The 24,689-nt window shown below is 48.9% G+C and overlaps 1 protein-coding gene across 1 annotated transcript; it reads right to left on the reverse strand.

The window, feature by feature from the left end:
• Positions 1–11,390: 11,390 nt before the first annotated feature.
• Positions 11,391–16,988, reverse strand: LRG1 (leucine rich alpha-2-glycoprotein 1). The gene is made up of 2 exons (XM_048498190.1): positions 16,934–16,988; positions 11,391–12,598 (listed from the first exon to the last, which is right to left on the reverse strand). Exon 2 carries the CDS (start codon positions 12,578–12,580, stop codon positions 11,591–11,593), a length of 990 nt encoding a protein of 329 aa, XP_048354147.1. The 5' UTR covers positions 12,581–12,598; positions 16,934–16,988; the 3' UTR covers positions 11,391–11,590.
• Positions 16,989–24,689: the final 7,701 nt, after the last annotated feature.

The following is a 24,689-nucleotide window of genomic DNA, read 5'->3' on the forward strand; positions in this document are numbered from 1 at the left end:
CGGGAGAAAGACGCAGCTGAGAGAACTTGTGACTGCGAGGGTTTTTTTCGTGTTGGGTTGAACGTGGGAATGCGCGTCCGCGGAGTCAGCCTGCCTGCCTTGCGTGACTATTATTGTCCTCTGGAAGGGAGGCTAAGATTCCCAACTAGGATTAGAGGAAGCGGGTCGGAAGAAGAGTGTGTTTGAGTACGTGGAGGGCCCACGTGGAGAGGTTTTTCAAGGAGTTTCCTTTAGTGTCGAATCGTCTTGGGCTTTGAGCCACATATAAGTTTGGGGGGTGGCCAACCTCCAGGTATGGCCTGGAGATATGGAATTGCAACCGACTTCCAGACTACAGAGATCATCTCCCCTGGAGGGTGGGCTTTATGGCGTTACGCTTTGCTGAGGTCTCCCCCCAGCCTGCCCCCCCCCCCCGACTCCACTCTCCTTCCAAATCTTCAGGAATTCCCCAAGCCAGACCTGGCAACCCAATTTGGTTGCTAAACCAAATTGGGGGTTTGCATGTGTGAATGAGTCATTCACGTGTAGAACAACCCCAGGAAAGACTCTCATATCCCCCCCCCCCTCCTCCAAAATTGTTTGCTTTTCAAAGCTAGAGCAATAGTGATCGCTGGGGAATGTGTGAATCTACGTAAGGGAAATAACATCTCCTGGAAGGCCACTTAGGGCTAAAGAAGATGCTAAAAAACTATCCAGGACGGAATCCACCTTTTCTTTATAATAACTTTTATTTTCATTATGATTTTTAAAAGACACAAAACCAACCAACATCGTGTGGTTTAAAACCACACGATGTTACAACACTAACCCGCCTCCACCCTCAAAATGGAGTAACCTTAGTTCCTACCAAGTAACGTACTTTAGTTACTACCAAGTTACTACCACATTAACTCTTAAATGCTACCCCTTGAAAGACACCTTTTCTAACACCTACACCAGCTGACGCCTTTTCTTTACAGTAATTTTTTATTTTTATTATGATTTTTAAAACACACACAAAAACAACATTTAAAACAACAGGTTCACAATACAAAAAACCTGCCCCAAAATGGATTTCTAATTTCTTTTATGCTGAAAATAGTTATTCTTAAAATAACTTGCTCCTTAGTTTTACAGCCCAGTAAAACTTTAAATCTTTAATGCTATCTTTTGAAAGACACCTTTAACACCTGCCAAGTGTTTTTATAAAGTGGGCGGAGCCAGGTGGGGCTGTTGCCAGGAAGGCTTTGATTGAGTGTGCCAATTTTTAAAAACATTGCTGTGCCTGCAACTGCCGGCAAAGCATAATGATTTCCAATATGAGACTGAATGTGAGTTGAGGCAGCCATTTTGTAGCTGACTCCACCTCCTGCTGCAGCCATTTGTGTAACTGACTCCGCCTCTCACAGCAGCCATTTTGTGGCTGCGCTCACCCTGCTGAGTCAGAATTCTGAAAGCTCAAAATGTTGGGGACCCCCAATCTAGGGCATTGTTATCCCACCTGTCCGCCAAAGACAACCAAGGCAGTGTACCTGATTCTCTTGTCTCCATTTTATCCTCACAAGAATGCTGTGAGGTGGGGTAGGCTGATACTGAGGTCCCTAGTTGGCTCTTTGACTGAGTGAGGTTTTGAACTCGGATCAGCCAGGTTCTAGTCTAATGCATATATTATACCAGTTCTCATTGGCTGCTCAGTTGGTAGGTGAATTGCTGGAAGGAGAAAAGGGTGACTATCCCTAACCCCCCCCCCATACCCTCTGCTCTTGCATGGACCACCCTCCAAGACTGTTTTTCATTTACAAAAGAAAGAAAGAAATCGTGTCTTAAGTCTGGCTTATCCCCAAACTTAAGTGATCAGAGATGTCCTGTCTCTGGTTTTAGATCTGTGTCAAGGACGTAGGTGGGGTGGGTGGGTTTCCGGTTCAACCCCCCCCCCCTTCATGTCCGAAGTTCCACCTCTCCGTTTGTGGGTTTTTAAAACATTTTTTGTGTTTTTTCGGTTTTTGGACTGCAGGGGGAGCATTGTTTGGGCTAGCAGCACCAAACGTTCAGGGGTTGTTTGGGGGACTCTCCTGATGATACTACCTGGAAACAGGAGAAGAATTAGGGGTCCAAAGTTATGGACTCCCAAAGGGGTGCTCCCATCCTCCATTGTTTCCAATGGGGAGCTAATAGGAGATGGGGGCTACACCTTTGAGGGTCCATAACTTTGACCCCTGAACCAAACTCAACTAAACCTGGGAGGTATCATCAGAGAGCCCTGAGCTGGATATCACCAGGTTTTGTGAAGTTTGGTCCAGGGGGTCCAAAGCTATGGAGTCCCAAAAAAAGGGTGCCCCTAACCTCCATTGTTTCCAATTGGAGCTAATAGGAGATGGGGGCTACACCTTTGAGGATCCATAACTTTGGACCCCTTGAACCAAGCTTCACCTAACCTGGGTGATATCATTAGGAGAGTCTCCTAAAGATACTCTGAAAGTTTGGTGCTGCTAGCTTAACAATTGCACACCTGTCAACAGGCACCCCTCAGATTCTCCTTTTAAATCCACCCCCTTCGGCATGGATTTAAAGGGAGAACCTGTCCTCAGTTTAGAAGAAGAAGAGTTTGGATTTATATCCCCCCTTTCTCTCCTGTAGGAGACTCAAAGGAGTTTACAATCTCCTTGCCCTTCCCCCCTCACAACAAACACCCTGTGAGGTGGGTGGGGCTGAGAGAGCTCCAAAGAACTGTGACTAGCCCAAGGTCACCCAGCTGGCGTGTGTGGGAGTGCACAGGCTAATCTGAATTCCCCAGATAAGCCTCCACAGCTCAAGTGGCAGAGCAGGGAATCAAACCCGGTTCCTCCAGATTAGAATGCACCTGCTCTTAACCACTACACCACATTGAAAGTGATGCTGTTTCAGGGTGGGGGATAATCCACCCCAAAACAGCATCACTTTCAATGTTGTTTAACTAGGGAGCCCAGATTCTCACTTTAAGGTGGATTTAAAAGGAGAATTTAGGCTCTCTAGTTTAAACACCATTGAAAGTGATGCTGTTTGGGGATGGATTCCAGCATCACAGCGACTGCCCGGGGGGGGGGGGGGAGATTTTGCACTGTGCTCTAGTTTCCCTCTATGCCTCTGCCCAGAGGAGAGGGCAGAAGGAACTGCCGGGGGAGCATTGGGGGGCAGGGGAGGCAGGGGAGGGCAGGGCAGGGGAGTCTGCTGTCCCCGGCCTCGGAGAGCTGCTTTTATAAGCGCTAGGTCGGGGGCGGGGCTTGGGGAGGCATGGCCATGCCCTAGGGGTGGGTGGCCCCACCCCCAACCCCCCCGCCCATAAAAAATCTATACCTACGTCCCTGTCTGTGATGGACTCAGGAGTCACTTAGCAGTGGATGAGTGGTGGTTTGCACTTCCCCAACCCCCCATGGTGGAAAGCTGGAATTCTACAGGAGATAAAACTGCACCCCAAATATGCACCTTTCTTTGGGTTTGGTTGGAAATACCATGTGTAGCAGCACACGAAGATGGCCTCTGCCGCCGTTCATGGATTGTGTGTCCACAGCTGGGGTTCCACCTGGGTGAAATGAAGAACGGAAGAATCAGTGGTGGGATTCAGACGGTTCGGACCACTTTGGCAGAACCGGTTGTTAAAATGGTGCTTGTAAACAACCAGTTGTTAAATTATTTGAATTCCACCACTGGGAAGAATGTCATAACTGTCCTGGGTCCCTGCTGGGGGGACAAGTTTGTTCTAAATGGGAATTAATTATTAATTAAATAAATGGGAAATTATTGTTGAAGGCTTTCATGGCTGGAATCACTGGGGTGCTGTGTGGTTTCCGGGCTGTGTGGCCGTGTTCTAGCAGCATTCTCTCCTGACGTTTCGCCTGCATCTGTGGCTGGCATCTTCAGAGGATACCAGCCACAGATGCAGGTGAAACGTCAGGAGAGAATGCTGCTAGAACATGACCATACAGCCCGGAAACCACACAGCACCTAAATGGGAATTAATTGATTGACCAATACATGGTACTTAATTGATTGATTAAAATGGTTTGGTTAATCTATAGCAGTGATGGCGAACCTTTTTGAGACTGAGTGCCCAAACTGCAACCCAAAACCCACTTTTTTATCGCAAAGGGCCAACACGGCAATTTAACCTGAATACTGAGGTTTTAGTTTAGAAAAAACGGTGGGCTCCAAGGCGTGCGTTACTCGGGAGTAAGCTTGGTGGTAGTTGGTGGCTTTGCTTTGAAGCAACCGTGCAACTCTTCCAACGGGTGAATCACAACCCTAGAAGGGTTTACTCAGAAGCAAGTCCCATTGCCAGCAACTGAGCTTACTCCCAGGTAAAGGATCATGCTTTAGTTCTTCCAATGAAAATCAGTGGGATTTAACAGCGCTTAACAGGGTTACCTACACTGCTTCCCCAAAACTAGGTCTTAAACTTAATGCTAATAATCGAGCCCAGGCCAGCCTAGATGTGTGTGTGGGGACTCTGTTTGTGCGTGCCCACAGAGAGGGCTCTGAGTGCCACCTCTGGCACCCGTGCCATAGGTTCGCCACCACTGATCTATAGTGGAGAAACTCAGTGTCTTAAGGTGGACTCCCCATTTGATAGCGCCCCACTTCTCTCCCTACCCCAGCAATGATTCTGGTAAATTAATGTGAGAATCAGGAAATTGCTTTTCTTGCAACCGGAAGGAAGGCTGGTGTTGTGGCTATGGCAACGGCAGGAGGCTTTTGAACCGGGTTGTCATGTGTGATGTGCCCTGGGGTTACCATAGCAACTCCCCCCCCCTTGGCTCAAGTAGGTCTGGAAGGAGGCTGTGATTTTGCTGAACACAAAGTCTCCTTTTGGGGTGTACAATCCAGAAAGGCTCTGAATATTAAAAGTCTTGTTTACATTTGCACTTGCCAAGTTTCCCATGAGAGGAAAGTTGGACGTTGGTTTAAATCTCCAATTTTGTTGTCCCTTAGCAAGCTTTTCCGGTTTCCTTCATTAAATAATAATAACTGATTCCTACAGTAAAATTTTTAGATCCTTCAAAAAGTAAACAAAAGTCCTGCTGGATCAGACGGAAGGTTTTTCAAGAACCGTTTGCAAGGCAGACCAACCAGAATATCTTGAGGACAGTCATGCCCCATTCTTGACCCCAGCAACAGTGTTTAAAGGTACACTGCTTAGGAACATGGAGGTTTCATTTAGCCATGGCGAATGAGATAACTGTCCAGTTTAATCAGTCTAAAATTTCCTTTCAAAGTCATCTAAACTTGTGGCCATTGCTGCCTGGGTGGGCAGTGACTTTTGCGAGCTAATTATGCATTATGCAAGGAAGAATTTGTGTCTGAATCTCCCGCTGAGCAGTTGGATGGCCCTGAATTTTAATATTGTGGGAGAAGGAAGAGAGGGGAAGGTCTCTCCGCTTTCTCTGCATTCAACACACTTTTATGAACCTCTTTTTATTTCTTCCTGGTGATTTTGTTTGTTTCTCCTAAAATGCGCACCTTTGTTTATGATATCAGACAGACTCACTTTGGAGGCTGTTAGTGCTGCTGCCCTGGGGCAGGCTGGCTACCACATTATTACATCTCCTGGCCCACCGTGCCTTTGTCCTTCAAATTGTGGGAATTGCTGTCCAGATTGTGGGAATTTTGGAAGGAAAGGCAGAAGGGGGAGCCCTGCAGGGTGAGGCCAGGAAACTCCACAGCTGGCTCACATCTGGAAAATAGCTAGAGATCTCTAGGGTGGAGTGAGGTTGGCATGCTGGAGGCCTTGGAGGTGGGAATCTTTCGTGGCCCTGGGGCAGCTCTGACAGAGCAAAAGGTCAGGGGTGTTGCTTACAGCATTCACCAGATTCCATGAACCAGGCTGTAGTTTGTGCCAAGCATAAAGTGGCATAATTCCGTGTTCTCCGCCACTCATTGTCAGAATGTTACCGCCAGGAAAATATGAAAAATATTTTCCTAAGCCTATCGCTAAACTACACTGGCTAAGGATCAGAGCAAAGAGACCAGTGTTATCCGAAAGTCTCCATAGGGCCTGGAAAGGACGTGTATATATGAGTGTGCTAATGTTTCACATGGTTTTCCTCTTGCTTTTATCCCTTTTAAGATTTAATGTAAGCCCCTCAGTGTTGGATTTATTGTTTGCCCAATGTTTAGGCTTATATCTTAGCTAGGTTTTCCAGTTGAGTTAAGGTTTGTTAATGTTAGTTTAGGATATTTTGTTTGTGCTCTTTTGTTGTAAGTTCTTTAAATTAGATATGGTATTTTAGATATTTGTATCTGTTGGTAAAAGCAATAGCTTGTAACAGTTGATATTAAGACCCAAAGAAGTTAGTCTTGGAACTCAGTTTGGGCCAACACCCGGCAGATCTCTTTAGCGAAAACAAAGACCCTTTGGAATTACCATTTGAATTTGATGATGGCACCCCAGATATCCCAGCCGTTAAAGAACGCACCAAGATCACCATTGGACCATTTGAACTTTCTTTTGTTGCAGGACTGAGGTGCGGGAGCCTCAGGACAAAACTCAGGGAAGCAGCCCATCTGATAACCAGATACCTGGGTACGTTAACAGCCTCACCCAGTTTTATGAATGGACACTCTCCGCTCCCTGTTTCTGCACTATCGTAAAGTCTCGCGGGAAGACGCCTGACAGCGAGATCTCATGGTCCCATTCACAAAGTTGTAACTGTACCTTTCTTTTATGTGTTGATGTTTCCTTATTGTTGCAAGGTAAAGGACCTGCCCCCTTGCCCTCTTTTGATCTTTGTGTATAAAAAGTCCTGTGCTTGACTACGAGGGCGCGATTCTCCTGCCTGAGCTGTAGCCACCACTTTCGAATAAAAATACTTGCTTTCGAAGAACACTGGCTTCATTACGTTGCCTGAGCTGAAATCACTTAATGTTACCCGAGCAGCAGCGGTAACAAGAACAGATTTGACAGGGACTGATGTGTGTCCAACAAGGTGGTGTGGGTGTGTGGAGGGGGCTGGGGGCTGGAGAGAACAGACTGGGGGCCAGGGGGCATGGGCCTTCAATTTTAAGGGGGCCTACTCCCTTGGATAGAGGCGAAAGGGCCCCTTTGGTAAAGAATATGGATATTGTAAAGAGAGTTAAGGGGAGGGTGCTTTAGCAGAAAATATTAATATTTTAAAGAAGATTCATAATCATGAAACATTAATACAGATAATGTAGATAAATAAATGTAGACTGTAAAATATGGAAGTATATGATACATAAATCATATGTATTTAGCACTGATTACAAAAATACTTAATGTGCAGTTTGAAATGGGGCCTACATTTCCCATCTGGCTTGGCCTATTGCCAGCTTTGCACAGTCAGACTCCAGAAGCCCCCTCCCCCTCATTTACATGCGATGGGCCAACCGGAGCAGCCCCTTCTTTTTCAACCAGACCCAGATTTCTTGCCCTTTTCATGGTTGATGCCTCCCTTGTGCACCAGGGACAGCATTTGTTCATGCATCACAGAGGAAGCCACCACAGAGCTCCCTCTGCCTATGGCTCATTTTGCAACGTGGAGCCCTGCGGGACTCAGGCAGGGCAGACAGACTTGGGGAACGTCGGGCCCGTGGGCTCAGCAAATGGAAGGGCTCTGCTGCTAAACGATGCTGCATCTCCCCCTCTGTGATGTGCTGGCTGCGCCTGCATTGGAAATGGACACTTGAAGGCTGTGGTGTAGAAGCAGCAGTGGCGTAGGAGGTGAAGAGCTTGTGTATCTAATCTGGAGGAACCGGGCTTGATTCCCAGCTCTGCTGCTTGAGCTGTGGAGGCTTATCTGGGGAATTCAGATTAGCCTATGCACTCCCACACACGCCAGCTGGGTGACCTGGGGCTAGTCACAGCTTCTCGGAGCTCTCTCAGCCCCACCTACCTCACAGGGTGTTTGTTGTGAGGGGGGAAGGGCAAGGAGATTGTAAGCTCCTTTGAGTCTCCTGCAGGAGAAAAAGGGGGAATAAATCCAAACTCCTCCTCCTTCTCCTCCTCCTCTTCCTCCTCTTTTTCTTCTTCTTCATGTTCCACACAGTTATTGATAGTAGTAGTAATTGGTTGGCCACTGGGTGAGACAGGATGCTGGACCAGGTTGGACCACTGGTCTGTTCCAGTTGGACTCACCGTATGCTCTTATCAGTCCGTCAGTCCATCAGTCAACTGCCTTTATTGGGGAGCAGCAGTGGCGTAGTGATTAAGAGCAGGTGCACTCTAATCAGGAGAACTGGGTTTGATTTCCCGCTCTGCCTCTTGAGCTGTGGTGGTTTATCTGGGGAACTACCGGTAGATTAGCCTGTGCACTCCAACACATGCCAGCTGGGTGACCTTGGGACAGCTCTTTGGAGCTCTCTCAGCCCCACCTACCTCACAGGGTGTTTTTGTGTGTGTGTGTGGGGGGGGGGGGTGGTAAGGGAAAGGAGATTATCAGATCCTTTGAGTTTTCTTACAGGAGAGAAAGGGTGTGTGTGTTATAAATCCAAACTCTTCTTTTTATTGGCATAACAAGTTAGAGGTAGGGGCGAAATTAACTGGCTGCAAATCTGTTCATTTGATGATTTCATTCATACCACATCTTTCTTCCCCAGTGGGCCCCCAAAGCTGCTTACATCATCCTTCCCACCTTTCTTTTATCCTCACAACAACCTTGTGAGGCAGGAAAGGCTAAGAGCTTGTGAGGGGGCCAAGGTCACCCAGCGCCCACATGGCTGGCTCAATGGTACAGTGTTGAGTAGAAGAAGAGGAGTTGGATTTGTATCCATCCCCGCCTTTCTCTCCTGTAGGAGACTCAAAGGGGCTTCCTTTCCTGTCTCCCCTCACAACAAAGGTGGGTGGGGCTGAGAGAGCTCTGTAGAACCGTGACTAGCCCTAGGTCACCCAGCTGGTGAGTGTGAGAGTGCCCAGGCAAATCTGAATTCCCCAGATAAGCCTCCACAGCTCAGATGGCAGAGTGGGGAATCAAACCCGGTTCTTCGGATTAGAGTGCACCTGCTCTTAACCACTACGCCACTGCTACTGTAGGCTGCAATCTTCCTGTAGCATTTTTATTTTTTTTTAATTTATTTTACTTATGGCCCACCATTCTCCCCAACGGGAAGCCAAAGCGGCTAACATCATTGGTCTCTCCTCCATTGTGTCCTCACAACAATTCTGTAAGGTAGGTTGGGCTGGGGACACCCAGAAATCTTCCATGGCAGAGGGGGGGATGCAAACCTGGTTTTCCCAGCACCTAGTCCAACATTTTAACCACCATACCAGGGGTCCCCAACCATTTTAAGTCCTCAGGGACATGTGGAAATCTGGCATGGCGTGGTGGGAGCAGCAACAAAATGCCTGCCACAATGGCTGCCACAGGAGGCGGAGCCAGCCACGAAAGAATTGCCACAGCTTCACTTCAGTGACGCAGCGTAGATCCAGGTGCTGTGGTGGCAGCTGCTGCCAAAGCAATGTTTTAAAAAAACCAGCACAGCCAAATCAAATCTCCAACAGTCAATCAGAAGTCTTGGTGGGCAAAAGACCCACCTGGCTGCACCTGCTTCCTAAAAACACTGGGCGGGTGCCATGTTGGGGACCCTTGCACGATGCCACGCGGGCTCAGGCTTAGAGTGCCCCAGCTGGTGTTCAACGTTGCTGACTCCAATTCCTGCCCACATCTAGGACATTTCAGCTTCTGCCTTTTCCTTCTCCCTTTATCCTACCCAGTGCTTAATTTTATCCTTTTCTTGTTATAGCCTCAGTCCTAATTATTTAAAGCAAGAAGGGGGGGGGGGAGAGAAGTGTGAGGAGGGATTAAAGAAACCCAAGAACAATGCAGGCACCCGTTCTGGCTTTGCAAATGTGATTTTGCTTTCCAGATTTTATTTTTATTGCTTTGTTAAATCACAGCCAGTTGCTCGGCAGCTTTAAGCAATTGGGTTTAATTTAAAACTTCCAGGGAGGACGGCTGGGCCATAAATTTCTGGGCGAGAGGCAGCGGCGGCGGAAAATGTCGTTTTGCTCCCAATTAAAAAACAAGGGGAATAAAGAAAAGCAAAGAACTCATGCTGGTTGTGGTAGCAATTAATGTCGCGTTAATATATCTGCATCTCATGAGCACGAGCGTAAATGTGCAAAACGTGGATCGAGGGACCGATCTTACTTGAGGCAATATGCAGCCCAGCATGATGTTTCAGGACTGCCCGAGGATGGCAATGCTGTTTCAGGGATGCCAACTCTGGGCTGGGACATTCCTGGATATTTCAGGGTGGGCTTTGAGGAGGGGAGGAAGCGCACCCATTTTCTCCCGGAAAACCAGGTTTGCCATCTTACCAGCTTCTTATTTCATAATATTATGTATTATTTGGTCAAACCATTTTTGCTTCTGTAAATAAAAACTTAATTTCCCCTCTTTTAATGTGCCTGAGTTTATATTTCTGACAAGAGAGAAAGGGTTTGGGTGCTGTGTGGTTTCCGGGCTGCATGGCTGTGTTCTAGCAGCATTCTCTCCTGACATTTCGCCTGCATCTGTGGCTGGCATCTTCAGAGGATCATCAGAGAAAGGGTTTATTTTGTGCTTTAAACCTCTGCCTGGCTGAGAGGTGCCCACACAGAGTAGCAGAAGAACCTTGTTATTTTTTGTTTTGTTCCACAGGTGGGAAAGCACAAAGTGAAATATAAAGTCATCACATTCACACGATCACTGTATTATAACAGCAGACAAGAGGGCTGCTCGGTAACAGACAACACGGGCAATTGGAATTTTGGAGGAGGGAAAATCACCTCAGGTCTCTCCCAGTTTTGCTCCATAGTTGTTCTAGATGGCCTCAGTCCTTTCAGAGAATGGGCTAACCCACTGTACTCCCCCCCCTTTGGATTGGGCTGCTAGTCATTGTCGAAATGTACAATACTGTGGGGAGTCGGGGTGTGTGTGTGTGTAAAACTTTGACCTCACCTAACCATTAAGGTGAGTTTGCTTTTAGCTTGTTCAAATCAAACGCTGCCTTCAAAACTTGCAGATTTTTTTTGCAAAAGTTTGCACTACTATTCTAATTGGGTGGGGGGAGGAAGGTGACATGACGTAGCCTGATTTTGGAAGCTAAGCAGAGTCAGTAAAAAAAAGGGAGGTGAAGGGGTGGCATGCAAGGGAAGGGGAGGGAGAGGAGGGAGGTGGAGGGGTGGCATGCAAGAGAGGGGAGGGAGGGGGAGGAGACCCGGCATCTGAACATGGCCCACCCACCCTAGTGGAGGGAGAGGGAGAGGAGGGAGGTGGAGGGGTGGCATGCAAGGGAATGGAAGGGGAGTGAGGGAGGTGAGTGAGTGAGGGATGGCAAGCAAGGGAGGGGAGGGAGGGGGCCTGGCATCTGGACATGGCCCACCCACCCTAGCGGAGGGAGGGGTGGCATGCAAGGGAAGGGGAGTGAGGGGAGGGAGGGAGGGGTGGCATGCAAGGGAGGGGAGGGAGGAAGGGGGAGGGCTCTGCTGAGGAAGATGATGGCAAACCATCACCTCTGCTTCTCCCTTGACTTGAAAAACCCTTGTTGGGGTTGCCGTGAGTTGGTTGCTATTTGATAGGATTTATGTACATATTCTAGTTGTGTGAGGAGGAGGTGCATGGAAATGTACGTTTCGGGTTCAGCAGGAGCCTAATTTGCCAGGGGCGAGAGATGTCAACAGCTGGCCTTCCAGGTCCTTTGGGCTGGCGCAGACGGTCTGTGCCTCAGCCCACAGAGGGATGGAGAGCTGCTTCAGCCAGGTCACCAGAGGACTCATGTGGCAGTCACACGCCCACGGGTTGCCTGAGAGATCGAGGCTGAGTGTCGTAGCCTGCCTGGACAACTTTGGCGTGAGAGATGTGAGTTTGTTGTGGGAGACGTCCAGCATGGTTAGATGGTTGAGTGGCTCAAAGAGCCCGGGTGGGAGACCGGTCAAGGTGTTGTTCTGGAGGAAGAGAAACTTCAGGCTAGGAGCCCCTCGGAAGGCCGCATCCATGATGGACGAGAGCTGGTTCCCTTCCAGATTCAGGTTCTCTAGGTGGAGGAGCCCTTCCAGGATTTGGGGGGTCAAGGTATGAAGGAAGTTGAAGGACAGATCCAGCTTTGTCACGTTCTCCAGCCCACTGAAGCAAAAGGGGGGCACGTCCTTTAGCAGGTTGTGGGACAGGTCGAGTATACTAAGCTGACGCAACGGGTGAAACCAAGATGGCCGCAGGGTGGCCAACTGGTTTTCGCCAAGGGCCAGTTGTTTCAAGGCGCTGGTGTTCCTGAAAATCCCTGGAGGCAGGTCTTCAAGGAAGTTGTTGGTGAGATCCAAAGCGGCCAAATCTGGGACATCACGGAAGAGACTGTCGGGAAGAGATCTCAGTTTGTTATTCGACAGGTGAAGCTCTTGCAGTTTGCCAAGGCCCTTGAGAGCCTCTGCGCTGATCCGGGAGATGTTTGTGAACTCAACAGAGATGAGCAGGGTCTCCGCAGGGAAGCCTGTTGGGAACTCCTGAAGAGACGGCGAAGAGCAGGAGAACTCAGTGGCGTTACTTGGTGTGAGCAGCGGAGGGCAGAGGGAGGCATGGAGGCAGCTGAGAGTCATCACGCAGGCCAAGGAAAATACTGGAACCAAATAAGCCATGGCGGGATTTGGGGGCAGCTGCAGGAAGGAAGAGATCAAGATTACGTTCTGTGGCGGAAGATCTGATCATAGTGGCCAATTGTCAGGAATTGCGCCTGGTGATAGAGGAGCAGTCTGAGCTTATTGCTTTGCAGCGGTTTATATTGCTCGAGACAGTATCTGGGGGACAGAGGTACTTTCACTTCTGTGTAATTGTTGCAAGATCTATGTAACCTGCCTGCTACATGTAAAGGGTCTTTTCTCTCTCTCCTTTGATCTTTACGGCTTCAACACGGATTGCAGATAACTAGGCTGGTGAACCTGGCAAGTTACTCCCCAGAGAAAGTGTGAAAAGAGTTATTTTGGTGATAGGGATAAGGTTCACACCCCCCCCCCCCCCCCCGCAACAGATACAGCCTGTTTCTCTGTTTCTCTTTACATCGCAGGTTACATATGTCTTGCAACAATTACACTGAAGTGAAATTATCTCTGTCCCCCAGATGCCACCTTGAGCAATATAGACCATTGCAAAGCAATTAGTTGGGACAGCTCCACAATCACCAGGCGCAGTTCCTGACCCCAATCCAGCAGGGCCTTTCTCGTAGTTGCCCCAACACTGGTGTTCTAAAGCCTCATTGCTTGCTGCTTTTTAACAACTTGCTGCACATTCCTGCACTGTTGGGCTCTGGTGAGGGAATCGCGTCTGAACAGTGCTCTCAGTTTTTCCGAGAGCATTATGTATAGTATCGTAATCTTAACAACAATCTTGTTGGGTAGGTCAGCATTATTCCCGATATTGTGTGTGCTGGGGCTAAGAAAAAGGGGTGTGTGTAGGGCCACTTAATGGCAGCAGTGGTGAGATTCCGTCTGGGGACACCCAGATTTGTAGCTCAGTCCTTTAACCACGAGGCTATGCAAGCTTGAGAAATCAGTGTGGTGCCGTGGGAGTGGCAGATTAGGAACTGGGAGGCGTGGCTTCAGTTTCCCCACCCTGCTTTGAAGCTTGGTCTAGCCCAGGGGTAGGGAACCTGCGGCTCTCCAGATGTTCAGGAACTACAATTCCCATCAGCCCCTACCAGCATGGCCAATTGGCCATGCTGACAGAGGCTGATGGGAATTGTAGTTCCTGAACATCTGGAGAGCCGCAGGTTCCCTACCCCTGGTCTAGCCTCAGACTCTAACCTACCCCCGAGGGTTGTTGTGAAGATACAACGGAGCCTCTGTGTGCTCCTTTGAGAACGGAAAAGATAAAAATGTGTTATACCCCGCTAAAACATTTCCTTCTCTCTGGACACAGTGTGTAACAGACTCTGCTCTGTGATACACCTCTGAAGATGCCAGCCACAGATGCAGGCGAAATGTTAGGAACAAGATCCACCAGACCACGGCCACACAGCCTGGAAAACTCACCACAACCAGTTGAATCCGGCCGTGAAAACCTTCGACAATACAAAAACATATTAGTTGTTAAAGAAGTGAAATCCACGACTGAGCGCAGCAAAACTACATTCGGCACTCAAGTGGAGCTGCCAGCCCTGCGTTGGGAAAGACCTGGAGATTTTACATTCTCCTGAACTGCGTATTATACCAAGAACTCCGATCCAGCCGGCTATCCCAAGCTACAGACCCTATGATTGATTATACTGAATCAGATAAAGTAGTTACGCTTTTAAATTGTCAGGATTTTCATTGTTGCCTTACAGTGGCAAAGTTTTTGTCAGAAGTGTGCAAACTGAATGTATGACAGACGCGAAGTTTTTTACTATTCACTTTTAACTGGAACTGTATTTTTTAACTGGAACTATATTTTAACGGGAACTATCGTGTATATGCCAATAAAGGCTTATTGAATTGAATACCTGGAGATTTTGGGGTGGAGCCTGGGGAGGGCGGGGCTTGGGAAGGGGAGGGGCCTCAGCAGGGTAGAATGCCATAGAGTCCACCCTCCATAGCAACCATTTTCCCTCAGGGACCTGATCTTAACAACCTGGAGGTCAGTTGTGATAGTGGGAGATCCCAAAATGCCACTTGGATGTTGGTAACTGTACGATCAACAGTGGGATCCAGTCTCTCCTCTAAAACAGTCCAGGAAGCTGTCAGTCTGTGTAGCTGAATGGCCTGAGGGAAGGGGGCTGTTTAACCCTTTTTCACCTCTGGTGCTGCAAGCCTTGGTTTGCATGCTTTCCAAGCACATTGTTCCCAAGTCTGAGGGACTGGGAATTTAGCAACAGCTCCGCTTTGAAGCTTCTCTAGTGTCCTTGATCCTTTCTCACTCTCAGCCGAACCCATCTCACAGGGTTGTTGTGAGGATAAGGTAAAAGAGGGAAGAACTCGTGTGTCACCATGAACTGCTTTGAGGAAGGAAAGGATAAAAATGTAATAGTTTTTGTTGTTAAAAATGGGGAGGGGCTGAGAACTGTGCATGCTGATCAGCGGAACAACGAGATTCGTCATTCATTTAACCAAAAAATGTGAACCAGATCTGAAGATATCCAGTCTAACCAGAATAAAGAAGAAGAGGAGGAGTAGGAGGAGTAGGAGGAGTTGGATTTATATTATGCCCCCCTTTCTCTCCTGTAGGAGACTCAAAGGGGCTTACAAACTTTTTCCCCTTCCCCCCTCACAACAAACACCCTGTGAGGTGGGTGGGGCTGAGAGAGCTCCGAAAAGCTGTGACTAGCCCAAGGTCACCCAGCTGGCATGTGTTGGAGCGCACAGGCTAATCTGAATTCCCCAGATCAGCCTCCACAGCTCAGGCGGCAGAGCTGGGAATCAAACCCGATTCCTCCAGATTAGAGTGCACCTACTCTTAACCACTATGCCACTGCAGCTCTCTAATGCCAAGGGCTGCTTAACCCTTTCCCTTCTGTATGTGGGCTTCTCAAACATTTGCTCAAATTCACTTTGCCAAAGAGTTTAAACTACTGGGACCAGTGTCTAATCAGCCTCTGTGTTTCCAGCTGAGCAGGGGAAAGACCAGTGGGATTTCCCCCTTTGTTGGAAAAACTGGGGCATAGGGACTAGCAGCTGGTGTCATGGGCCAGTCTCTGGACCCCAAGGATTCTGGCGCAAAGCCTGAAGGCACAGTGGAACCAGACCTGGCTCCTTGCGAGAACGTGCGGGCAGAGCCTGATGCTGTGCAGCTGGGAGAGCCATCAGGGATCTCAGAGGAGCCGAGTAAGGGGCCAGCTGCCCAAACAAGGCAAAGACAAAGGCAGAGTAAAAGGAGAAGCGCTCGCATTGCTGCCAGGTGTGGGGCAGAAGCAGTGGTGGGATCCAAAAATTTTAGTAACAGGTTCCCATGGTAGTGAGATTCAAACAGTGGCGTAGAGCCAATGGGGCTGGGCGGGGCATGACGGGGGCGTGGCTGGGCATTCTGGGGGTGGGGCATTAATAATTTCTCTGTTACTGTAAAAAACTCTTACTGCAAAAAAAAAAAGTTCCTAATTTCCAGCTGGTATCTTTCTGTCCATAATTTAAACTCATTATAGCAAGTCCTATCGTCTACTGCCAACAGAAACAACTACTTCTCCTCCAATTGACTGCCTGTCAAATACTTAATACTTTCAAATACTTAATTTTGTTTCTAGAAATCAAAAGAAGGAGACTTTCCTTAAACAAGGAACTTTACCATATTTCTAAAACATGTTTTTAAAACAGCCCAACAGGGAGAATTATCCCGTTTTCTACCTTCGCTAACCAGCCACATAGGAAACAACAAGACTTTATGATGTTTGGACCTAATGGAATTTCTAACGGAAAATCAGACCCAATTGGTAACCCCCTCTCGGCACACACAAATAGTTAGTAACCCACTCTCGGGAACTGGTGAGAACCTGCTGGATCCCACCTCTGGGCAGAAGGCTCTGCGAAGTGGAGGCATCTGCAGCTGAGGAGGACTGAGCCCTTGCAGGACCCCAGCCTCAGTAACCAGAACTCCCTGTATGAACGCTGCCTTGGGCTTGGCTCTGCCTGGGTGCAACCTGGTGAGGCCCACCTGCCTGGTCTCCCTCTGACCTCAGGCTCTCGGCCAGCCAGCCTGGCCTCCTGCCCGTGCCTTGACTTTGGACTGCCTTGAGCAAGCCTTTGCCGGTCGCCTGCCCTGACTCTGGACTGTCTGATCCGGCCTCGCTTGTTGCCAGCTGCGATCAGGGCATGCTGGATTTGGCAGCTGATTTCCGTGCCGCGATTGTGCAGCAAACATGCTTTGGGTCTTGCGCACCAGCTATCCACGGTGCTCTTGTGCCCACAAACCGGCTCTCCATTTTCAGCTCAAAACCTCCCAAGCTGAAATCAAGAGGCCCTTGTAGACATTGCTGGCAGCTGGCCGCCGGGGGTGGGGGGAGGTGGTCTGTCCCCAGAACGGGTACTTACTTGCAGTGTAGTGTCTCTCTGCCAACTTGAATGTCCCCAGCGCCCTCCCTTCTTCTGGGACGTGGTGTCTGGCTGCAGTTCCTCCAAATGAATCCCAGCAGTCTTCGGGGAGGGGACCGGGCACTGAAACCTGCTTTTCTGGGAACTGGCATCACGAGGTCACTTCCTGGTTGCACCACCTGGTTGAGAAATCGACTCTTGGTAAAGTTCCTGAGACAAAGAGTCAACTTTCTGTCCAAAGAACGCCCAGGTTTCAACACTGTCTTTTCCCAATACCTCCCCAAAGCCTTCCCTAAACTCTTCTAGGAAGGGACCCAGGTGAAAAAAAACATAAAGATCACACAAAACCCTTGAACAATTAACCTTCCCCCTGATTCTTTCTAGGGAGGGACCTTGAAAAATAAAGTGATGACTAGACAAAAGATTTTAACACATTAGATAAACCTAAAGGTGTTTCTTTTTTCTTTTGGGCTTTCAGGTATTTTTTTTTGGTCACAGGTGCTGGTGGCGGAAATTTGCATCCAATTTATGGCAACCCACCTAGGCTGTTCAAGGCAGGAGGCAAACAGATGTGGTTTGCTGTATTGTCAAAGGCTTTCATGGCTGGACTCAACTGGTTGTTGTGGGCTTTCCAGGCTGTGCAGCCGTGGTCTGGTGGATCTTGTGCCTAACGTTTCGCCTGCATTGGTGGCTGGCATCTTCAGAGATGTATCACAGAAAGAAGTGCGCTATGCACTGTGTCCAACTAAACATTCCTTTCTCACTGGACACAGTGAGATGCCAGCCACAGATGCAGGCGAAACGTTAGGAACAAGATCTACCAGACCATGGCCACACAGCCCGGAAAACCCACCACAACCAGATGTGGTTTGCCATTGCCTGCCTCTACATAGTGGAACTTGGACTTCCTTGGTGGTCTCCCATGAGGGTAGCTAGCTCTAGGTTGGAAAATACTTGGAGATTTTTTTTTGGGGGGGGGTGAAGCATCAGGAGGGCAGAGTTTGGGGAGGGGCCGGACTGAACTGGATTATATTGCCATAGAATCCACCTTTCAAAGCAGCCATTTTCTCCAGGTGAACTGATCTGTACCACCTGGAGATGAGTTGTAATCTCTAGGTACTCCCTGGAGGTTGGCAGCCATGTCACCCCTTCGAATACCGACTCGACTGAGTTTCCCAGTTTAAGCTGGCTGGGGCTACCGAGGGGAGGACCTTTCTCAGCTAGCCACGTGCAGAACTTTTAAGAAAAGCAGTGCAAATTTTCCCATGTATATTCAAAGACAAAGAGTTCCCTCCTACAGGGGCATAGGGGGTAAGAGCAGGTGCTCTCTAATCTGAACTGGTTGAGCTGTGGAGGCTTATCTGGGGAATTCAGAATCGCGTGTGCACTCCCACACGCGCCAGCTGGGTGACCTTGGGCTAGTCACAGTTGCTCTCTCAGCCCCACCTACCTCACAGGGTGTTTGTTGTGAGGTGGGAAGGGAAAGGAGTTTATAAGCCCCTTTGAGTCTTCTACAGGAGAGAAAGGGGGGATATAAATCATCCTCCTCCTCCTCCTCCTCCTCCTCCTCCTCGTCTTCTTCTTCTTCTTCTTCTTCTTCTTCTTCTTCTTCTTCTTCTTCTTCTTCTTCTTCTTCTTCTTCTTCTTCTTCTTCTTCTTCTTCTTCTTCTTCTTCTTCTTCTTCTTCTTCTTCAATCAATCAATCAATCAATCACAATTGAAGTTCCATCACTGGTGTAAAAATAACATTTAGTTATCATGGTCAAACTATCCTCCATGATTTTTGGCTATTTCTGTTTTTAATAGCTAAGATAAATTAGGGTTGAGTGAAAGGATCCCCTACTTGTTTCTCTCGTTATATTAACTATTTTTGTCAATTCTTTGCTTCTTTTCCACCTGTTTTTTGGGGAGACTTATTTGTGTTGCATGTCTCTTAAATCTGTTATATGCAGTTTATTTGGCTTATATATACAACATAATTATATGTACAATGCAATCATCACACAGTGTAATCATTTCTTCATAAAAATAATACTGATTTATATGGTTTTAATATATAACACACATAACATTTATATTCATAACGGAGAAAGGCGATTTATTGATTCACAGCATCTGGAGAAGGGGGAACTACCACAAGGTGATGGCGAATGCTACGGGGGGAAACGTTTTGCAGTTGTGAAAAGAATCGGCAGAATTGAAACAGCGGATTTGCCAGTCCAGACTTAAGAAAGGAGAAAACGGAATCCTTTCTGAATCTAAATTCCTAAAAAGCAGGTCTGCCAATGGCTGTGAGCGCTAGAGAGGCAGTCAACTTCGAACACAGAAAAGCAACAGAAAGAAGCCATGTGGCTACCTTGGGAGAGTCAATTTCATCTTTTCCTGGGGCTTTGCAGGAAGAAATCCTACCAAAACCCCATTTGGGAGAGCCAATTTCACGGTACAAGACAGCCCCTTCCTTGCCCTGAATCCCCCTTTAAAAAAATCTCCTCCCTTTGCTGTGCTGACGATGCTACACTTGGAATATTTCTGTCTCTGACTGATGGATTCACCAAGCCGAGGCAAGCAGCTGAACCATCTGAATGGCGCTTTTGTATTCTGTGGGCACACAGTTTATTAACCAGCTCCATCCCAGACGGGGTGTGTGTGTGTGTGTGTGTGTGTATTTGGGGGGTTGTTCTTTACATCTGCCCCTCCAGAGAGCTATTTTGGGGGGAGCGACAGCTGACTCCCCTCACTCTGAGCTGCCGCATCTTCTGCAGGAGACTCAAAGTTGTTTTTTGCACACCAAATACTTAAAGGCAGCCTTTGAGCCCCCCGGGCCAAGGCACTGCTCTTCCCTGCCCCACCCTGAACAAGCAGGCCCAGTTGCCACTCAAGAGACACAAGAGTTCCATTGTACCTTTTCAGAGTTTTCCTCATGTTCACACCTTTGCCTACTCGTGATTAAATTTTCAGTACAAAGAACTTTTGAAAACAAACTCTGCTGCAATATTGCATTGTCACATCCCTGTGCTGGCAGGCAATTCGGTCACCAAAAGCTCCCCCCGCCCCTGTCAATCTCTAAAAATAGAAATGTTTGCACAATATAGCCGCTCCTAAAGCACCTCCTGGAAACAACCGTGTCTGGGGGAGGCCTCATGGAAAGGTGGGCATAATTCTCGTCCATGGCAAGATCTGTTTAATTGGGCTGGTTGGAAAGCATCCCTGTCAGTGCTGTGTCCTCTGCTTGCTTCCCTACTTTGGAGACCTTTCATGTCAGGTACGCACCTCATCCCTCTTCTTAACCCTTTCTTCTCCTGGCCTTGTACACTCAAATGCTTTGGATTCTCAGGTGGCTCAGCCCAGAGAGCCAAATGAAATGAATTTATTAGTTAGGACCTGGGAAACCTAGAGAACCAGCATGGTGTAGTGCTTAAGAGCATCAGACTCTAATCTGGTGAACTGGGTTTGTTTCCCCACTCCTCCACATGAGTGGCAGACTCTTATCTGGTGAACTGGATTTGTTTCCTTGCTCCTCCTCATGAAACCTGCTGCTTGACCTTGGGCCAATCCCAGTTCTCTCAGAACTCAGCTCCACCTACCTCACCAGGTGTTCGTTGTGGGGTGGGGAGGAGAAAGGAAGGAGTTTGTAAGATGGTTTGAGTCTCCTTACAATTGAGAAAAGCAGGCAGTGGCGGAGTGGCAAGGGGGCGGGTGTGTGTGTGTTGCACACCTGGGGGGCAGAAAATCACCTGGACCCCTCCCCCTTTTCCTTGTGACCTCCCCGCCCCCCTGCGGCTCCCCCCGTGGCACCCCTTTCGCCCCCTTCCCACATTTACCTTTTCTTTTTCTAGTATTTTTTCAGGCTGAAAAAAGCAGCCTATTTACAGTTCAGGCTCAAAAATGGCCTGAGGAACTACAGTTCCCAGAAGACCTTGGGGCTCACAAGGTCTCCTGGGAAGCTTAGTTCCTCAGGCAGTTTTTAGCCTGAACTGTGAAGAGGCCGCTTTTTTCAGCCTGAAAAAGTACTAGAAAAAGAAAAACAACTAGGTAAGTGTGGGAAGGGGGGCGGGGGCAAGGGGGGCCGGGGGGCCGCAGGGGTCCATGGGGGGCAGAAAAAACACACTGCGCACCAGACACAGTTTGGCCCAGCTACGCCTCTGAAAGCAGGGTAGAAATCCAACCCCTTCTGCCCTTGCTTGCTGGGTGACCTTGGGCCAGTCACGTTCTCTCAGCCTAACCTACCTCATAGGATTATTGGGAGGATACAATGAAGAAGAGGAGCCCGTTTGGGTCCTGAAAGGCAGGAATGGGTCCAGAAGAGGGCGACCAAAATGGTAAAAGGTCTGGAAGCCATGCCCTGTGAGGAGAGATTTAGGGAACAGAATAGGTTCAGTCTGGAGAAGAGAAGGTCAAAGGGTGACATGATATCCCTGTTTAAATATTTGAAGGGATGTCATGATAAAGAAGGATCAAGCTTGGGTGTTGTGGGTTTTCTGGATTGTATGGCCGTGTCCCAGTAGCATTTTCTCCAGATGTTTTGCCTGCATCTGTGGCAGGCAAAACATCATGAGAAAATGCTACTGGGACACGGCCATACAACCCAGAAAACCCACAACACCCTAGTGATTCTGGCCGTGAAAGCTTTTGACAATACAGAGATCAAGCTGGTTTTCTGCGGCTCCAGAGACAAGGACCAGGAGTAATGGATTCAAGGGGCAGGAAAAGGGATTCCACCTAAACATCAGGAAAAACTTCCTGACAACAAGGGCTGTTGAACAATGGAATGCACTCCCTTGGAGAGTGGTGGAGTCTTGTTCTTTAGAGGTTTTCCACAGAGGCTGGATGGACATCTGACAGGAGTGCTTTGATTATGTGTTCCTGCAATGCAGGGGGTTGGACTTGAGACCCTGGGGTCTCTTCCAATTCTATTATTCTATTACAGGTAGGTCAAACTAAATTTGCCTTTGCAACTGTCTTGTCATGTTGGGGGGGTGGGGAGAGGAGCAGGGGCCGGGGGAAACTCAGGAGCACCTTGCAAGTTTCACAAAACATACACCACCAGAAACCCCCCCCGCCTTTCCTCAGTTTCAGCAAACTGTAGAAAAATCATCTCCTCTTTTACACTCACTGAACAATCCACGGTCAGTCCACTTTTGGCGGCTGGATATTACTGTGTGAAACATCAAGATTCACTTTCAAGTGACGACTAGTGTGCATTAAAAGTGGACTGAAAGAGCATCATTTTGCACATGTGAAAGCGATTTTGAAACTCCCAAACCTTGATGCCTGCCGCCTGCCTGTCACCACCTTTTTCCTCCTCTGACGCCCATTTTTCATGGGAGAAAATGCCCCACGGGAGATCCGGGAGCGTGCTTGCTGGGGCACCTTTTGCCCTGCTTTTGACTCTTCACTGCTCCCCGGTTCTTCCTGGGATTCGAGGCCGGGCCAGCGCCTGATGCCCCAACTGTTTCTTCACAAGCCCACTGCTTCTTCCACAATGTCTTCCGAGCATGTGTGGACAACCTCCGTTTCCCGCGTTCTGATTGGTTGAATATCCGCCGTTCCCCCCCACTCACTTTCACTATTTTAGTTTCACATGACTCTGGACATAAAACAGGCGCTGATAATTGGTGCTCTCAGCCCCCCCCCCCCCCCGTTTAAAACCCTTGCGTGTGAGAGAGAATTGCTGCCCTCCCGTTCGCGGCTCCTTTTCTGTCTAAAAACCAAGTTTTCTCCTTCCGTGTTTTTTTCCACTGCAAAGAATGCGGGGAAGAAGAAGAAGAGGAAGAAGAGTTTGGATTTATATCCCCCCTTTCTCTCCTGCAGGAGACTCAAAGGGGCTTACAATCTCCTTGCCCTTCCCCCCTCACAACAAACACCCTGTGAGGTGGGTGGGGCTGAGAGAGCTCCGAGAAGCTGTGACTAGCCCAAGGTCACCCAGCTGGCATGTGTGGGAGTGCCCAGGCTAATCTGAATTCCCCAGATAAGCCTCCACAGCTCAGGTGGCAGAGCTGGGAATCAAACCCGGTTCCTCCAGATTAGATACACGAGCTCTTAACCTCCTACGCCACTGCTGCTCAGCGCCTGTTCATTGGAGGGGTGGGCCAGAGCAGCGAGGAGGGGAAAATGGCCCGGGTTCTGCTGCCAAGTTTTCCATGGCAGCGGAGGACACCGGAGCAACAAAGGGGCATTTCAAAAGTTGGCGGTTCTTGAACTTCACGGAGCAAAGCCAATGCTGCGGGGCGGTGCTGGAGCAACAACGTGGCAGACACGCTGCAGCACTGGGGGCTGTGGAGAACTCCCGGCTGCACCAGAGTATTCTCCATGCTAACAACGGGGCATTTTTACCATGGAAAATCAGCCCGAGGGTGTCCCATTCTAGCAACACCCAGAGATATCCCGGCCTTCAGCAGTGGCGTAGGAGGTTTAGAGCTCGTGTATCTAATCTGGAGGAACCGGGTTTGATTCCCCGCTCTGCCGCCTGAGCTGTGGAGGCTGATCTGGGGAATTCAGGTTAGCCTGTGCACTCCCACACACGCCAGCTGGGTGACCTTGGGCTAGTCACAGCTTCTCGGAGCTCTCTCAGCCCCACCCACCTCACAGGGTGTTTGTTGGGGGGGGGGGGCGGGAAGGGCAAGGAGATTGTAAGACCCTTTGAGTCTCCTGCAGGAGAGAAAGGGGGGATAGAAATCCAAACTTTTCTTCTTCTTCTTGTCACCAGTATCTCCCACACAGAAGCACAATGCTAGATTCAGGACTCTCTCTCCAAAGTGTGACCTCCCACTGACAAAAAGTCAGCTGATGCTCCTGGGAAGGTCAGCCGGCGGCAGATCGAATCCCCTCTGGTACATTTCTCTTCGGAGGCTGCCTGGCCTATTCTGGCTCCCAGCTCCCAGCTGACCATAGTCCTTATCCTAGAAAGAGGCTCTCTGGGAGGATGCTGGGGAGAGACGGAGTCATTATGTTCTCAGTTGCTTGTTAATTTTGCCATTTCCCCCCAAATCTGGACTTTATTTTGCTTCTGGAGCTGTGAGCTCTGTGGCCACCAGGTGGCAGGCTTGACACCTGCCTTCGAGCAAACCCCCCAAATCTACAACTCCCCCCCCCCCAATCTCTGGGTTGAGAGTGCCCCCTTTTCCTGCGACTACAGGAGGACCAGCTTCAGAACCTACTTTGCTTCGTGGTTTGGATTAACAACAACGATGACAAAGGAGAAAGTGCTTCTGAGCATGGGCACTGTCACAGGGATATACCTCTACATAGACTTGCGCAATGAAAACCAAACCGGGGGGGGGGCATCTGCGGTGGCTTCCTGTTTCTGGAGGTGGCTACCTGGGTGCCCCTAGACGGCTGTCAAGCAGGGCTTGGAGGCCCAGCTCTCATTCTGTTTTGCCCTCCCCTAGCACTGGGATTCTGCCTCTGGATACGGTGCTTCAATGGGTAATACTGAGAGGCAGTGTGGTATACTGATTAGAGTCTCAGACTTGGATCTGGGAGAACCTAATTAGAGTCCCCCTCTGCCTGGCCAGCTTGCAAATTGGCCTGGTCGTGTACTCTCAGCCTGGCCCCACCTCACAGGGCTGTTGTGAGGATAAAATGGATGCAGGAAGAACAATGTGGAGCACGTTGAGGAGGAAGATGAGATATAAATTAAGAAAATAAATAATAACCAGGCAGCAACAGACCCATCGCCCATGAATTCTTCTACTCTTTTAAAACACCCAGATGAGTGCCCATCACTTCCACCTGAGGCAGGGAGTCACACAGATTA

This window comes from Sphaerodactylus townsendi, linkage group LG05 (assembly GCF_021028975.2).
Source record: "Sphaerodactylus townsendi isolate TG3544 linkage group LG05, MPM_Stown_v2.3, whole genome shotgun sequence".
Classification (NCBI taxonomy): Eukaryota; Metazoa; Chordata; class Lepidosauria; order Squamata; family Sphaerodactylidae; genus Sphaerodactylus; species Sphaerodactylus townsendi.